A 13,545-nucleotide genomic window follows, 5' to 3' on the forward strand; every position below is an offset into this window, starting at 1 on the left:
ATGGAAAGAATGAAATTGCAACTGTTGTTATTTGCAGATGACATGGGACTGTATATAGAGAACCCTAAAGATTCCATTGAAGAAACTACTGGACCTGATAAATGAATTCAGTAAAGTAGCAGGATACAAAAACAAATATCCAGAAAATAGTTGCATTTTTATATACCAATAATAAACTATTTCAGACAGGAAAACTAAAAAAACAATCCCATTCAATTTGCTTCAAGAATAAAATACCCAGGAATAAATTTAACCAAGGATATAAAAGACCTGTACTTGAGAAAATTATAAGACACTGAAGAAAAAAATTAAAGAAGATACAAATAAGTGGAAGCATATACCGTGTTCACAGACAGAAAGAATTAACATCATTAAAATGTCTATATTGCCCAAAGCAATCTATATATTCCATGCAATTCCTATCAAGATGTCAATGGCACATTTCACAATACCAGAACAAATATTCCAAAAATTTAAATTGAGCCACAAAAGATCCAGAATAGCCACAGAAATCTTGAGAAAGAAGAACAAAGTTGGAAGAATCATGCTACCTGATATCAAACTATGCTACAGGACCATAGTAACCAAAACAATATGGTGCCCTAGACATTTCTCCAAAGAGGACATATAGATGATCAACAGACATATGAAAATATGCTCAATGTCACTAATCATCAGAGAAATGCAAATTAAAACCACAATGGATATCACCTCACACCTATCAGAATGGCACTCATCAATAAATCAACAAACAACAAGTGCTAACAAGGATGTGGGCAAAAGGGAACCTTCGTGCACTTTTGGTGGGAATGCAGACTGGTGCAGCCACTGTGAAAGGCAGTATGGAGTTTCCACCAAAATTAAGAATAGAACCACATTTTCACCCCGCAATTTTACTTCTTGGAATTTATTCAAAATAACCCAAAACAGTAATTCAAAAGAATATATGCACCCCATGTTGATTGCCATATTATTTACAATTGCTAAGATTTGAAAGCAGCCCAAGTGTCCATCAGTAGATGAGTGGATAAAAAAGCCATAGTACATTTACACAATGGAATACTACTTAGTCATAAAAAAGAAAAAATATTACCCTTTTGACAGGATGGATGGACTTGGGAGCATTATGCTAAGTGGAAAAAAGCAGGCAGAGAAAGACAAGTACCATATAATTTCACCCACAGTTAGAATCTAATGAACAAAATGAACTAACAAGCGAAACAGACTTATAGATAGAGAGCATGGTGACAGCTGTTGGGAGTGGGGCTAGGGGTGTGTGTGAGTGGAGGTATGGAGAAATAAAGAAAAAGAAGCAGAAAAACTCACGGACACAGACAACAGTGTAGTGATTGCAGGAGGGTGGAGAGGAGGGAAGGAGGTGGAGGAGGGTATATGGGTGGAGAGATGACTTAGGTGTGATCACACAGTACAGTGTACAGACGATATACTGTGGAACTGTGCACCTGAAACCTGTATAATTCTATTAACCAGTGTCACCCTGATAAATTCAAAAAAATGAAAAATAAAATTTTGTTTTATTATAGCAAGAATTAAATAAATAACTTCTAAAGTTGAAAAGCAAAGAAATGCTAATGTACACATTTATGTACTCATATCACCAAAATAACACAGAGAAATGGTTAAAAATGGATGCCTCTTTTGATAAGGAATGGATAAGAAAGCTGGAGTATGGGACTGTTGTGAGCTTCTCTATTATATTTATTTTTTAACTACTTGTAAGTATTACTTCATTTTTAAAATTTTTATTGATTGATTTTAGAGAGAGGAGGGGGCGAGAGAAAAAGAGAGACATTGATTTGATATTCTACTTACTTATACATTTCATTGGTTGATTCTTATATATGTCCTAGTGGGAATCAAACCCACAACATTGGCATATTGGGATGACACTCTAACAAACAGAGCACCCAGGGAAGACCTAATTTTTTTTTTAATTTTAAAGATTTTAAGCAAGGTCCAGAAAACTCAAGGATAACAAGTAAAGACATTTGAATTTTATCCCTAAGTAATAAGAACCAAAAATGGTATTTAAGCAAGAGTATGGCATAAATGAAAACATTTTTAAAGCAGGTCAGGGCAGCCTGCAATGTGAAGAGTGCACTGCATGACTCACTTTTCTGTGGAGTCTAAAAATGTCAAATCACTGAAACAGAAAGCAGAGTGGTGGTTACCAGGCGCTGAGATCCGGGGGAAATGAGAATTTGATCAAAGGGTACAAACATTCATTTAGAAGATGAATACATTTCAGAAACCAAATATACAGCATTGTGACTTTAGTTATTAATAACGTACTGTATTCTTAAAAGTTCCCACAAGAACAGATTCTAAGTGTTCTCACTGCATGTGAAGAAAAACACAGATCATTGGGTGATGGCTACGTCAGTTAGCTTGACCGTGATCATCACTTCAACAGCATGTATCAAAACATCACATTGCACACCTTAAATATATACACCTTTTATGTGTCAATCATACTCAATAAAACTGAGGAGAAATTAAGATTTTTTTTAAATGTAAAAGAAAGTAAATTGGAGGCCTACAGAATTCAGGGCACAAGATTGTATTGATGGTCAGAGGGGAACTTCCCACACAGGTTCTCAGAGCTGAACAGAGGACAGTGCATTAACATAGGCTTTTCATTTTATTCTACCAGTTATTAATTTGGGATATATGACTTATATATGGCCCCATACTTCACTGAGGCCCGATCAGGATGACTAGAGGAAAAAAAATCTTCCACTGTGAACCAGAGTCAGAGTGGACGCCTGAGGTTTAATGGTCATGGGATAAAGGTGGGGACAGAATGAAGATCTGAAAGGCAAGTATGTGTCTTCTCCAGATCTCTTCAGGTACCCTGGGTACTTCCATGCCCAATTCCCTGCAGCCATGCATGCGTGACACTTGGAGGTGGAAATAATCAAGTGTTAAGATACTTGATATTTGGCCTGACCAGGTGGTGGTGCAGTGGATAGAGCATCTGACTGGGATGCAGAGGACCCAGGTTTGAAACCCTGAGGTTGTCGGCTTGAACACGGGCTCACCAGCTTGAGCATGGGGTTACTGGCTTGAGTGTGGGATCATAGACATGACTTCACGGTCACTGGCTTGAGCCCACGGTTGCTGGCTTAAGCCCAAGGTCACTGGCTTAAGCCCAAGGTCACTTACTCTGCTGTAGCCATCCCCTACCCCATCAAGGCACATATGAAAAGCAATCAATGAACAACTAAAGTGCCACAATAAAGACTTGATGCTTCTTTTTTTTTTTAATAATTTTATTTTTTTAATGGGGCGACATCAATAAATCAGGATATATATATTCAAAGATAACATATCCAGGTTATCTTGTCGTTCAATTATGTTGCATACCCAAGGACTTGATGCTTCCCATCTCTCTCCCTTCCTGTCTGTCCCTATCTCTCCTTCTGTCTCTGTTTCTGTTGCAAAAAAAAAAAAAAAAAAAAAAGATACTTGATATTTGAACTGATTATGAATTTTCAAATTACATTTTAAAATGTTTCCCATAAAATCTTATCCCAGATGTTTATATAGAATGCATGAATGAAGAGAGAAGGGAAGAGTTTCAAAATGGTGGTTCTATCACTATGTGATGTGATCAAGGACCCAGATCATTTCAGCCTGCTCTGCCACCCTGGATGCCAGCTTCAGTTAACCTAGAACTGGAACATTCATAGAGACAGAAAGTAGAATAGCAGTACCCAGGGGCAGGGAGAAAGGGAAGCATGGGGAGGTACTGTGTAATGAATAGAGTTCCAGCCGAGGAAGATGAAAAAGTTCTGGAGATGGACAGTGATGATGGATGCACAACATTATGAATGTACCTAGTGCCATTGAACTGTGCACTAATATATGGTTAAAATGGTAAATTTTATTTTGTACAATAAAAAAGTCTCAACTATCCTTGTTGGTGAATATTCTTTTCTTTATCTAGAGATGGTTGGTTGGCAGAACTGACAGAAGTCCTCAGAGGCTTAAGTCCTCTGTTTAATCCACTGAGAAGTTACATCAAAGGCACCAAGGCATAAACACGTAACTCAGAAAACAATTCTGTGGAAGCGAAATGTCATCTGTCACTGTGGCCCATTATGTAAATACTTCTCCTGTTCTTGCTCGCTTGTTTTTGGTTTCATCTTTCTTCTTCCCCATCACCTTGGATAAAGCTCATTAGAAACTTTCAGTTATTGGTAACCACTTTTAGTAGTCAGTCTGAAGTGAGGTACATATAGATATCAAAATAAGGCAAACTTTTATCTAGCTTGTTAGCTAAAAAAAAAAGATATATACAACTTAATCTTTTAAATTCATGGAAATTAAATGTCTTGAAATGAACAGGTGCTCCATTCTGAAGTCCCCTGATCTACCCTTCCTCTGTGAAGTGAATCAGCTTTGGCTGTTTGAAGAAGCCTTTCAGGTGATTCTGATGCCAGCTAAAATTGAGAACCTTTGATCTAAAAAATTTATGGGGTGCTTTAAAATCATTCCTCCTAAAGATTTTGATTCCAATATTATTTTTTAAAACTCCTCAGCTGGAAAAAAGAGAGAAAGAAAAGGAAGGGAAGAGGAGGGGAGGGGAGGGGAGGGGAGGGGAGGGGAGGGGAGGGAAGGGAAGGGAAGGGAAGGGAAGGGAAGGGAAGGGAAGGGAAGGGAAGGGAAGGGAAGGGAAGGGAAGGGAAGGGAAGGGAAGGGAAGGGAAGGGAAGGGGAGAGAAAAGAAAATTAGAAAAAGACAGGAAAAAAAAACCTCCTCAGCTGATTCTACTGCAAAAGCCAGAGGAAAAAACCACTAATATAGTCCCACTCCTGTATAAGAGCTAAGGAAAGACTAGGCCAAGATCAGACAGCTAGTGAGTCCCACTACTTAGACAAGAACCAAGTCCCTTGTTTCCAAACTGAGCTCTCTGTCCAGCAAGCAATTCTAGTTCTCTTACTCAGAATGCTAAATCCATTCTGGTGCAGACTTAAATCAGCACGAAGACCCCCACTGTTCCCTTACTTGTAATGTTCAGTCCTAGGAACTTAATCCTTGTAAGGCCAGCAGTTGCCATCATCGTGGCCATGCACATGCAGGTTCGCATTGAATTCAGGCAGACGGTAAAGAAACAATGGAGCCAAAAAATGGTGGGCTATTCCTTTATTAAACTCTTCCACCAGCTGAGACAAGAAAACACACAGGGCTCCCAAAGCCACTGACACATTCTCTTGTTCCACATCCAGGAGAATCTTCTCTGGTTTCTCCTAGAATCAAAGGCTTCACCAGTCCCAGCGGAGCTCGTGAAAGCCCCTCACCTCTGGCTCCCCATCTGCATACCTTCTCCCTTCTCTGCCCAAACTGGCTTCTTCAGCACCCTGCTTTCTCTTCGCTCTCCCTGCAAAACATGGCTTCCCTCTCTTTTCCTTCTTCTCTCTTTTCAAAACTTTCTGGAGAAAGCCTCTCCTCTAGCAAACATTAGCAAAACAACGGCCCTTCCCAAGCAGGAATGCAATTTGCAATTTCACAGACCACATATACCTGGCGCTGTCCAGCCCCCAATGCAAACTATAAGTGAGCAAACATAAAAATCGCATTTTACAAACTTATTTGACCAACAATCCTCTAGTCACCTTTCCTATCCCTCAAGGTGGAAAGAAGTTAGAAGACAGGACACATTAAATCAAAGTTAAAGTAAAAGTACCAACAGTTCCAAAATATAAACGGGAGCCCCAGATATACTTGCAAACATTCCTGCAATAAATAGGCAGCATTGGCCCTGGCCGGTTGGCTCAGCGGTAGAGCGTCGGCCTGGCGTGCGGGGGACCCGGGTTCGATTCCCGGCCAGGGCACATAGGAGAAGCACCCATTTGCTTCTCCACCCCCACCCCCTCCTTCCTCTCTGTCTCTCTCTTCCCCTCCCGCAGCCAAGGCTCCATTGGAGCAAAGATAGCCCGGGCGCTGGGGATGGCTCCTTGGCCTCTGCCCCAGGCGCTAGAGCGCCTCTGGTCGCGGCAGAGCGACGCCCCGGAGGGGCAGAGCATCGCCCCCTGGTGGGCAGAGCGTCGCCCCTGGTGGGCGTGCCGGGTGGATCCCGGTCCGGCGCATGCGGGAGTCTGTCTGACTGTCTCTCCCTGTTTCTAGCTTCAGAAAAATACAATAAATAAATAAATAAATAAATAAATAAATAAATAAAATAGGCAGCATTAACATTTCAGAAGAGATCACAAATCATCTTTTTACCATTCATAAGAGACCAGCACTGTGGTCTTAAGGCTACCCAAGAAGTCACTTCAGTTCTACCTCCTGTCTTTTGGTATGGCTGTGTTTAAAATATCCCTAATGAAAGACTGTCAGATCCTTTTAGCCAGATTCTTAAGAGTAATCTAGAATCTTGCTCAGTGACATATTTCAGTAATCAAAAGGTTGCAATAAATCAAGTTTCTCATGTGGCAATTTAAACACTCAATCCATCCTATTTTTTTCAATCCTACTGATGGTGGTGGGGAGTCACATCCCCACCACCTCCTTTGAATGCTCATGTCCCCGAGGGATACAGCCCACAGTTCACTTCTCTATTACCTTTTTGACTCAGATACCATGTTCCAGTGGTTTCATTTCTGAAGTCTTTTTTTAAAAAATGTAGGCAGAAAAGTTTTCTTGAAAATAACACTAACCTATTTTATAAACTTTGACCTGCAGAACTTGCTAACCAGTTAGTGTGTGTTGCTACAAGCACAGAGCCCGACTCTGGCATATATTTTTTAAAAGATTGTTAAAAAAAAAAATACACCTGCCCTGGCCAATTAACTCTGTGAACAGTGTCGGACCTGCATCCAAGTTGCCATTTCGATCCCCGGTCAGGGCACAAACAGGAACAGCTTATTGTTTCTCTCTCTCTCTTTCTCTGTTCCCCTCCCTCCTCTCTTCCACTAAAATCAATAAATCTGGTGTGAATAAATTAACATAAAAAAATACAGGATGCCAGGGTACCTCTGCTCACATTGTCAGTAGCCAGACTGCCGGGGAGCCCAGAACAGGAGTGAGTGAGCAGCCTCTAACAGTTGCCTGGAACAACTCCAGGCCACTCGTCTTCCATCTTGATCCCTAAGCTCAAGAATCAAATGCAAGGGGGTCAACCTGGCCAAGACTCAGTGAGACGTCCTACGCTTAGCAGGGGACCAGGGCTGTTTGCTTGACACTCACCAAGACTGCAGAGAGCAGAAGGATAGCTCCCACAGGAAAATGAGGGTGCAGTTACCGAAAATGGAGGGGGGCTGAGCAGCTGAAAATACTCTCAAGACACTGATCCTGCTGCACAGGGACAGGAGCCAAGCCATACGTCTCTCTGTGCCCAACCCCCAAGGCAGACAGAGCAGGCCTCCAGGAGATGTTAGTTCATGTGAGCAACGTCAACTCTGACAAAGCTGAAGGATGCATCATCTGGTAACTAGTCTGTCTCACCAAGCCATCTGGCACACACTTATGTGTAGAATTTAAAAAGTTCTTAGCATGCCCTATTTTTTTTCTCCAGCTTACTTCTAACAATGTCATGTATTCTCTTCAGTAAGTTCTCTATTAAACCTTCACCTTCTAAAACCTTTCCCTCACCCCATCCGTCTACTTGCCCCAGTATTGAGAGAAATAAATGAGGAGGTAGAGGAAAAAAAAGAAAGAACTTGGACATCCGGAAAGAGAGAAGAAAAACCGGAAGGTCAGAGAGGCTGATTTTCCCCACAATTTTCCTCAAGTTCACACAATTTTCAGTAACTTGAACTAGGGCTGAACCAGGGCTGAACTGGTCTTCTCTGTGTCCTCCTCCCAGTCTAGGGTTCTCTCCAGAACCACGATGCCTCCCATGCATCTGTGCCGAGTCTTCACGACTTGTTAGCAATGTGCCATTATCACCTACATGCAACTTTTTTAAATTAAAGGGAACACTAGTGTCCTAAACAATTTCATTCCAATGAAGTCATTTCAGTATATAAAAGCACCAGGCTCATTATAATATCGAGCAGTACCGTACTTGTAGCATAAATGTACACTTATAGTGCAGCATTTAGCAACATGCCTTAGAAGTCTACACACACTTTCATCCAACTTCTAAAATTTTGTACAAATAATTGCAGTTATGTAAAGCAACCACAGGACATTTACTACAGCATTATTTATATTTGTGGGAAACCAGACATTACTGAAATGCCCAAAAGGGGAGTGGTTAAATCAAACAGAGCACCCATACAACGTAAAATCACACATCAAAATTATTGTACAGCAAATATTAAAAGACATGGAAACATGTCAATACATTTACACCACATTGCCGATTCACATTTTACAGAATGACTTTTTGCATGTGCACAAACTGGGATCCACCTAGAAACCCGTCTGGGGCCTACAACCAACCCAGCTATCTTCAGGTCATAGGGCTGATTCTCTAGTCTAACCAGTCAAGCCACTGGCTGCGGGAGGGGAAGAGGGAGAGAAGCAGAAGGTTGTTTCTCTTGTGTGCCCTGACCAGGGATCCAACAGGGACGTCTGCAGGGCTAGCCGACCCCCTATCCACTGAGCAACCGGCCAGGAAAAATCTCTTCCTTCCAAGAGCCTGTTCTCCGTGGACACTCCTCTCCCTCAACATAGTAGTACCTCAAACCTGGGACCTCGGATCACCTTTGAGAAAGAAAAAGCTGCCAGACACACCGGAATACTGGGTGCCCCAGAAAACAAAATCACCCTTGCACTATGGTAAACTCTTCTCTAGAGTCAAGTAAATGGCTCTGTAGAATGCTAATGCATATCACATATTTGATAACTTTCTGAAATCGATATTAAAGTTACAAAGCAGGCCAAAGGCCCATAGAAGCCAAAAAAAAAAAAAAAAAAAGGCAAAAGAATGAATTCCCCTTCAGTTTCCAGAAGGAATGCACTTCCAGAATGAAATGAAAACATTTCATATGCTCATGACAGTCTTCAATACCCTTCTAAAAATAAAACTTGCCTCTGAATTGAAATAATCAGTACACATCTCAAAATACTAAATTGACCTGATACAAAGGCAGCCTAAATTGAACACCACAACAAATGTTTGAAATGTTTATTAGGAAAACATCTGATCATTGTATTAGATCATATGATCAAATCACTTAATTTTAAAGTGGATAAACTAAGGACATTAATTAAAATATAGCTTTCTTTAAATTCACTCCACAGCTATTTGAGACCAAGTGTCAAACATCGGAGATACAGGGTAACAGGAGGATCCTTGCTCTGATAGAGCGTACATTCTAGCAGGAGAGCAGTATTACAGAAATGTTTATATTTCCTATAAACATAAGACAGACAGAGGGAGTGTATGGTGCTTTACAAAGGCACACTGTAGGTGAGGTGACTGACCCAGCCCAGGGAAGTCAGAGAAACAAAGACACGTGTTTAAGAAGATGAGAGAGAAGAACAGTTCAGGCAGAAGGAAACTTATAGACCCTAAGGCGGAAAAGGACTCTGTAGAAGTCTAGAATGGCTGAAGGACCAAGGGTGTAAAGAGGAGCCAAGAAGACGAAACTAAAGAATGGTCATGTAGGCCATTAAGGGTCTGGCAATTCTACAGAGAACCAGTGAAAGATTTAAGTAAGGGAGTAGAAGGACCAACTATGCATTAAGAATGGCCATCCTAATTCCAGAGTGATGGAGATTAGACCAGGTAAGACTGGAAGCAGGTAGACCGCTTCTAATGCCTGTGGCAGTGAAAGGAACATAACCGGGGAAACTCAAATAGGAGGAAGATCCATAGAGCTTGTTGACTGACTCTGCAGTTACAGTTAGATCCTCAGTGCAGAACCCAGCATATCTGTCAGACACGCAGGTCTGATGGTCGGAGAACTGTGGTAGGAACTGTCAACGCCGGAAACATCCTCATTTAGATGTCAACTGAAGCTGTAAGAAGGGCTGAAATGATCCAGAAAGATTCAATGAAAAAATGAAAAACACGTACATTTAAGAATAAGGAGACAGGCCAGGGCTGGGAGTTGGAGAATGTGAGTTAATGTGTTAATGTTTAACAGAGTTTCAGTCTGGGACGATGAAGAGTTCTGGAGATGGATGGTGGTGATGGCCGCGCAACAATGTGAAGGCACTTAGTGCCACAGAACTGTACACTTGAAAATGGTAAAAATGGCAAACTTTATGTTAGGTATATTTACCACAATTTTTTTCAACGAGGACAAATGGTGAAGAGGGTTGGATCAGCAGAGGAAGAGGGGCCGGCAAAGAAAACTGAACAAATGGCCAAAGAGGTGGGTAGGAAGCCTACAGGATTACACCACGGAAGCTGGCACAGCATTTCTAGAGGAAGTGCTCAGGAGACCACAGAGAAATTAAATCAGATACAGTTTAAAAAGAACCCACTGGTTTCAGCAACACAGAGCCCTAGCGAGGGCTGTTGGCAGTGGAAGCCAGCGAGGGGTTGGGTGAGGAGAAAATGGGTTGGAAATAGAGCCCCAAATGCAGACAGCAAGAGTCTGTAATGGGAAGAAAGGGGATGATGGCTAGAGGGAAAAGGAGGAGATACTTTTAAAAAATGTGTTACAATATCACCCATAATCAACAAAGCAACATTTCAGTGGTAATACAACTTTCTATTAAAAGTTTTGATGATACATGGATTTTATAGGTTATAGAACTTTCCGTTCCACTTGTGGGTTAGAAAACTAACTGTAAATTATCTCTCCATTTTAAGGGTGGTAGAGCTGAGTCACAGAAAAATCTAAAAAAATTTACAAGTTCATGGAATAAATATCTTCATTGATTTTTTAAGGGAGAAAAGTACAATGCATTGTGTTAATGAAACTATTTTATTATACTAGTCAAATATGGAAAAAGTCTAAAAAATGTAATGCTACTGAAGTATCAAGTTCTGGTGCATGTCTCATGGAAGATGCTTTGATATTCCAGTTACATCCTAAAGATGCCGAAGTCAGTCTTCTGGATTGGGGCGTTAAGGGCCGCACTAATACTCAGACCCAGGATCAGTCTGGTGTCCGCTGGATCAATAATCCCATCATCCCACAGCCTGATGAAAGAACAAAATATGAGTTACTAGGAATCCGCCACCAAACTAGCATTTCTACAGTCCCTGCCCAGAAATGCTGAGCAGGTTTTTCTTCAGATAATACATGGATCTTGTTGTAGTAATATTATGTTAGAGTAATTAAATATATAGAAATATAAAAAACAAAGATATGGAAGATATATAAAAGTAATTAAAATATAATATTAAAAATAATTAAGGAAATTAAATAAAATTATGCCATCTGGATAGGAATTAATATAGTGGGTGGAGATTTGATAAACAGACTGACTTTCAAGCAGGGCCCAGTTAGTGTGTGTGTGAAGTTACACATAGATAAGAAGTGGCTTGGCATCATAACTTTGTAAGTTAACGTAAATAAGAACATCTTAAAAAGTGGCTTGATGTAAACATTTCAGTAGATTAACATAAAAGGGGTTCCCTGCGAGAAACTCCCAGAAAGATAATTTGAGGTGATAATCCTGTAGATTGACACCTGTTAGAAGGCGTTGGCCAGAAAAGGTACTAAAGCTGAGGGCCCGGCTGCAGTAGTCGCCCAGACTCCAATGTGAACCTGAACTGTCTCCACACTGTTCTGAGCTCTGACCAAAGACAGCCGAGAGGAGCACACTGACAGGGCCCCTTAAACTGTACCCAGGCACGCCAAAAGGATTTGTGAGTAATAAATTGTCTGCGTGATTCTTGCAATTAACTCTGTGTGTTGGTCGTGTATTTCCTGTGGTGGCAGTTAGTGTCGGCACTGATCAGTAGCATCCTCATAGCCGCCTCAAGAGTAGTCTCGAAGAGGCTGCCAAGCCCTGCTGATAAGCAGGAATGTCCCACTGCATGGGGAAGTCGAATCAGGGACGCCTGATCCACCTAGAGCTTGGGCTCAACTGGGACAGATCTACTCATCAGCTTCTGTGTACTATTATGTCACAGCCTGAACTGTGTTCAAGAGGGGGGAAGGCCTGACCTGTGGTGGCGCAGTATATAAAGAGTCGATCTGGAATGCTGAGGTTGCCAGCTCGAAACCCTGACTTGCCCAGGCAAGGTAAGACGCAACTACCTATGAGTTGATCCTCCCTGCTTCTCCCAGCCCCTCTACTTTTTGCCCTCACTCTCTCTCCTCTCTCTAAAATCAATAAATAAAACAGAGTGGAGGAGAAAAAAAGAAAAATTAAGGAATTTCTCCCCAGGATGCCACACAACGTCAAATCAAGCTTATGGCCTTAAAATCAACTTGCTATAAGAAACCACAAAATAATCCCTGGCTTAAAAATATTTTTACTGCCCTGGCCGGTTGGCTCAGCGGTAGAGCGTCGGCCTAGCGTGCGGAGGACCTGGGTTCGATTCCCGGCCAGGGCACACAGGAGAAGCGCACATTTGCTTCTCCACCCCTCCGCCGCGCTTTCCTCTCTGTCTCTCTCTTCCCCTCCCGCAGCCAAGGCTCCATTGGAGCAAAGATGGCCCGGGCGCTGGGGATGGCTCTGTGGCCTCTGCCCCAGGCGCTACAGTGGCTCTGGTCACAACATGGCGACACCCAGGATGGGCAGAGCATCGCCCCCTGGTGGGCAGAGCGTCGCCCCTGGTGGGCGTGCCGGGTGGATCCCGGTCGGGCGCATGCGGGAGTCTGTCTGTCTCTCCCCATTTCCAGCTTCAGAAAAAATGAAAAAAAAAATATTTTTACTTATTTCAGGAAAACTTTCCTGTACCTCTTCTGCCCACATAAACATACAAATCAAGTTCATATATTCCTGTTATTAATAATATGAAGAGCCACATTATACCCAGGTAATAGTCTCAAACCGAAGTCTCTAACTGAAAAGGTATATCCCCCCAAAACTCCCTCATCTCTTAAGAAACTATGAAAATTACTAACTAGATTTCAAAGCATTTTAAAATAAAATACCTTTATATGCAGTTCTTTATTATTTGCTATAATATTCAATAGAAAAAAATACCTTTAAGCTACTTTCTGAAGAAACATTTAAGTCGAAATTTCAGTTTGCTTTTCACTGACAACATCAAATTTAGAAAACGAATGAGAAACATTCTTCTTTAAAGGTCATTGATAGGTGGCACCTTTGCTTTCTTTAAACAAACTGCCTTAGTACCTGGACACAGCATCAATTATTAAATCATACTTATGTTGACAGATCATGAATCAAATCTCTGCTCATAAAACATTTATAATAGGAACCCTGCCATATCAACTGCCAATAAAATAAAAGGCCACTCATGTAATTCGTAACCAGGTCAAGTGATTACACTCCCTTCGGAAGCCAACAGCAGAGTAATGCACAAGCGTGATGGTGCCGGGGGCAGGTAGGAGGCTGCTGCCTGATGGTCATTACAAAGACTGCTAAGAGTTCCTAATCAACTGCCTAGAAAGTTGGATTATAAAAACAGCTCTGCAGAATAAAACTGAGATGCTGCATATATGTAATGCCAGTGGCCGAGGCAATGCAGGTCCG

The 13,545-nt window shown here is 41.6% G+C and overlaps 1 protein-coding gene across 1 annotated transcript in view; it reads right to left on the reverse strand.

Annotated features, from left to right (window-relative positions):
* Window positions 1–8,913: 8,913 nt before the first annotated feature.
* The window catches only part of LOC136312112 (methylcrotonoyl-CoA carboxylase beta chain, mitochondrial-like), a 93,174-nt gene continuing 88,542 nt past the window's right edge, over window positions 8,914–13,545 (reverse strand). Inside the window, exon 17 of the mRNA XM_066241586.1 lies at window positions 8,914–11,071. Within this exon, the coding sequence (XP_066097683.1) occupies window positions 10,954–11,071 (118 nt within the window). The 3' untranslated portion in view covers window positions 8,914–10,953. The remainder of the gene's footprint in view (window positions 11,072–13,545) is intronic.

This window comes from Saccopteryx bilineata, chromosome 1 (assembly GCF_036850765.1).
Source record: "Saccopteryx bilineata isolate mSacBil1 chromosome 1, mSacBil1_pri_phased_curated, whole genome shotgun sequence".
Lineage (NCBI taxonomy): Eukaryota > Metazoa > Chordata > Mammalia > Chiroptera > Emballonuridae > Saccopteryx > Saccopteryx bilineata.